This window comes from Daucus carota, chromosome 4 (assembly GCF_001625215.2).
Source record: "Daucus carota subsp. sativus chromosome 4, DH1 v3.0, whole genome shotgun sequence".
Classification (NCBI taxonomy): domain Eukaryota; kingdom Viridiplantae; phylum Streptophyta; class Magnoliopsida; order Apiales; family Apiaceae; genus Daucus; species Daucus carota.
In genome coordinates, this window is record NC_030384.2 from 28,562,880 (window position 1) to 28,567,598 (window position 4,719).

Sequence of the window (4,719 nt, forward strand, 5' to 3'; positions counted from 1 at the left end):
TATTAAACAAATCTAATCTTGGGCCTCGACATATTACCTAGAGCAAATCTTGGGTTTTATTAATATATTACCCATAACTTGTCTTGGGCATAACCAAAACTAATCTTGGGCCTTTGACATGATATCCAAATCTAATCTTGAGATTTCGACATGGTATCCAAATCTAATCTTGGGCATTCAACATATTACCTAGAGCGAATCTCGGGCATTCATAGCATTTAGAGCGGATCCTGGATGGCATCTAATTAAAGCAGATCGTGGATGGTGAACAATTCATATGTGAGGATGGATGGAGATGCTGCCAAGATAAATGAGGCACGACTCTTTAGATATGAGGATGCACTGCTAAAGATCATAGATCATGTATTTGGAGACTGTTGAAGATTGTGAAGACAATGTTGTGAAGACAGTATCATTTTCCTAAATCCAATGCTATGTTACTAGAATTTCTCAAACCCCAGAGGTTTCGATAGATTTCAATATTACATAATTTTATATGCACATTTATTAGTTATGTACATTCCTTGGAATAATAAACAATGTTATAAATAGTAGACAGACTATTGAGGTCCACAAAATATGAGGATATAACTGATCTTAATTTTAAACACTCATCCTCTGCATCAATAGCATTAAAAAATGTGAACTAAAATGATAATTCCTGTATTTTATATTTTATGTTTATTACTCTTGGTGCTAAAATGATAAAGTTAATTAAAAAAATGTTTGATTTGATATATATACCAGGATATACCTTCAATTGATGTAGGTTAGTATGCATTTAGCATTAACTTTCAATGACACATAGTATTGTAAAAATCTAGCATCATATTCAAGATTATGGATGTAGGTCATACGTGTTTGCTTGGCATTTCAGTCAAAGAATTTGATATATGTAGACTAGTATATTTAATACGGATCTAAAGAGAAATAGAGAAGCACATGATACATTTGTAGCAAAAGCTATAAATAGATAGGTGTTTTCAAATTCTTCACCTTACTCCATAGGGACAAAACACCATGAGCTAAACAGGTATGTCCATATCTTCCCAATAAAGATCACCATCAAATTCATCGTACACATCAGGGCAATCCAAGCGTCTGAGTTTTGCTCTTGATGAATCTCTGGAATGTTGCAGCATGTCATCGGCAACTGTTGATTCATCATATCTATTTATCCTTTCATAACCGTTGATGGACATTATTTTTAGCGATGGGGAATGGCCTAGTAGAAATCGTACTAGCTCCACCTCGGCTCTTAAATGATGGAATTTAGAAAACGTGACAATTTCAAGATGATTTATAGTACAATCCTCGGAATCATCTATACAATAATTTTTGAGATCCTCTTCACTGTCTTTCTTTTCGGGAAATGAGTCGGCCTGATCATGGAAGAGACATCACATAATTGTTAACCAGTAGCTAATTAAGTTACAGTGATACATGAGTTGATCAGGTGCGCATAACTCACCTCAATATGGAGTTTGCACAAGTTTGGAGCACTCCGAATCAAACAAAGCAAACAAGAAATCTCCGATAGATCAAAGAAATTCATATCAAAGATATTTAGAGTCTCTAGGTAAGACAGTGGCTTAGAAAGTCTACACGGAGAACCTCCTGCAGCCAAGTACTAAAGAAAAGTTTGAAACAAAGAGGCCAAACAATTAGACATTGATGAGTAATGTTAATTTGAAGCAGGCAACATAAAGAAAATCAAAATATTACCTTTAGAGAATACTTTGCCAGAGAGACCCTCTTAATTTTATGAACCCCACCGAGAACCTTGGCCACATTGGATGTTTTTGCCTGCGTGACTGGGTGTCCTGCCAGCATGAAAGAATATTCTGAAAGATTTTTTAACCCAACTAGAGAATATTCTGAAGTTATTTCTCGATATATTTGAACTAAACGTTTTAGATTAGGTGCGCAAAAGTTGTTAGGGAAGAGTCCTTCGCAAATTATCAAGGTCAACTTCTCAAGCACAGGGCAATGGAAGATGCTTTTTCCAAAATTAGAAGTAGCATCAACTAGCTCGAGATTAGTCAGGCAAGTAAATTTTCCCAATGTAGGTGTATAGGGAAACCAAACCCTCAAAAGTGTCAAATGAGTGAGGTCTAGAGAAGAGAGATTGTGTCTCCTAAAGTCTTCAAGTTTAGAAGATTCATCCAGAGTGAGCTGCTTGATACCCTTCCTTGCAAACAATGGAATCCATTGATCGATATATTCGTGAATTATTTCTTTACTGAAACCATACTCAGTATTGTCAACAGCAGGAAAAGTGAGGGAAAATTTGAGGATTGGACCATTGTGGAGTAGGAGAACTTTATTTATCACACTAACAAGTTTATGCGCCCTCAGTTCTGGATTACGAATTCCATCTAATTTCGACATTATGCGATCAACAAACTCGAAATCAAATATTAAATTTGGAATCATAGTCCAACAATGCCTCCATTTTGTTGACAAGATACTGCTTTTGACTGCATCTTGTATTGGCAGAAAACCTAAGATAGTTTCTTGTAAGTTCTGGGGCAGCTTACTGATTCTATCTTCCTTCATACGGTGGATCTTTTTCGTACTGGATTCTGTAGAAGGCACCATTGTCTTCTGCATTTAAAATGTTCTGATCAATGTTATTCTGTTTAAGACATTCATCTAACAGATCCAGGTAGTACACTCTAAAGTTCAATAAACTTTCCAACATCTGATTAACGCAAGAATAATATGAAAATTAAACAAAACAAACACTAAACTTCTTCCAAATCTGTTGAGCTACTCGTTCTTCTAAAACTGAAATGTTGCAAAAAAGACTTTCCAGGATATATCTTGTATCATATTTCACATCCAAACCTCCAGGACCACTGTTTTCTTTGACATTCCCCTCCGGGAAAGTCCATTCATTTTAGTCAAAGAGTGGGTACAATTACTCCTTCGGTTCCGGCTTTATTTTCTATTTCCAATTTTCTTTCTCCCAAAGTGATTTTTCACATTAACAAGTTAATGATAAATTATATGTTAAATATGTTATTTTTTCTAACAAACCAGTCAAAATTTTGGTAACATCTATCTTATTTATTATAATAATTGAATAAAGGATGAATTTTGACAGGTAGACAAGAAAAGCAAAACTCAGGGAGTATTAATTACTAGGTGGGTCCCATCTTTAGGCCTATAGTGCAACATTTGTCATAATTATTAGGTAAAGAACTCGTTCCATATATTTATGACTCGTTATAATATAATATTTTTAAGTAATAAGGATATTGGGGGCAGGAGAATATTTTAATATAATTGGCTAAAATGATTATAAGATTCTCGGTATACTACAAACTAATTAACTTACACCAGTTTATTTGATTAATGGAACAAAATGATAACCCTAAACAATGTGATAGTTTAGGGCCCTTAAAAAATACCTCTAAATTGTACAACATCACGGTATGGTTACCTAATTTTTCAACAAGTATAAACACAGGTTTGCTTGACATTTTCGTCACTCGAAAGCTAATTATTTTAGTCAAATACTTTGTGAGGATTAATCGACCAAGAAAAAACCCATACATATAAGAATATAACTAATGGGGAACACTGTGATAATTTAGGGTCTTTAAAAAATACCTCCAAACTATAGCCTAATTTCTTAGACAAGTATAAACACACAGGCTCTAGCATAATTGGTAGAACATAAATTGAAGCTGTTAAGGTAGTTCATATTTACAATACATATAACCAGCAAAACAAGATTTGAAACATTAAACTGAAAAATGAAATGGAAACGCAAGCCCAAAAAGCTTACCACTCTTTGTTGACAAGCACCAGATGGACTGCTTCACCTCACAGTGTAGAAGCAGCCACAAAACAATAGTAGATGATACAAAACCCTAGGATGAGCGTATGGTCTTCACTTATTAGTATTTATAGGAGTACTAATTAGGGTTCGCGTGGTGGGGTAAGCCCATCCAAAAGATCATATTTAACCTAAAAGCCCATTTTATTTATTAATCCGTGTCCTAAAAAGTTTTTATTATTTATTAGCAAGAAAAAGGTTAATTTTATCTTTATTAGATACATATTTGTTAGCTGTGTTTTTTTTAAAATTTCTAATTCTTGTTATTTTTCAAATATTCATAATTCATTAAAATTTTTGTTTAGAGATATATTATTTTCTTAAAAAAGTTTAAGTACATTAAGCGTATAAGGTTATAATTTGGTATATTCATTGTTTTGTCTTTTCATTTAGGTGTGATTCATATCCTTAAATTTATAATTTCGTCATTTTCGTGTTACAAAAAATAGTTAGGACCACTTAAGTGCATTTAAGTCTAATTTTAATTATATTGACAAGTATGTAGAATTTTTTTTGATAAATATTTAAAAATATATTGGACCGTGCATTCGGTAAAAAACAAACCTAATCGAATTAAAATTCGGTTAATAAAAGAATAACTGATTTTAAAATTGAACCAAAACTAATATTTTGATTATTCTCGAAAATTGAATTATAAATAAAAATTCAACCACGGTTATTAAAATCAAATATTAAAAAATAATAAAAAATAAAAATTTATAAGTACCAAATCATATATTAAAAAAATGCAAATACCAAAACTTTCAAATAAAATTACGAGTTTACATTTATGACATAGCAAAAAGCACTGTCCTATATTTGTTTAAAGTATATTAGCTATTGAACTAAAGTAGCGAAGTGAAAATAAGTAT

At 32.4% G+C, this 4,719-nt stretch overlaps 1 protein-coding gene across 1 annotated transcript; it reads right to left on the reverse strand.

Moving 5' to 3' along the window:
• Window positions 1–1,025: 1,025 nt before the first annotated feature.
• On the reverse strand, window positions 1,026–2,391 carry LOC108217142 (F-box/FBD/LRR-repeat protein At1g13570). The gene is made up of 3 exons (XM_017389990.1): window positions 1,726–2,391; window positions 1,472–1,630; window positions 1,026–1,382 (listed from the first exon to the last, which is right to left on the reverse strand). Exons 1-3 carry the CDS (start codon window positions 2,389–2,391, stop codon window positions 1,026–1,028), a joined length of 1,182 nt encoding a protein of 393 aa, XP_017245479.1.
• Between the last annotated feature and the right edge of the window lie 2,328 nt (window positions 2,392–4,719).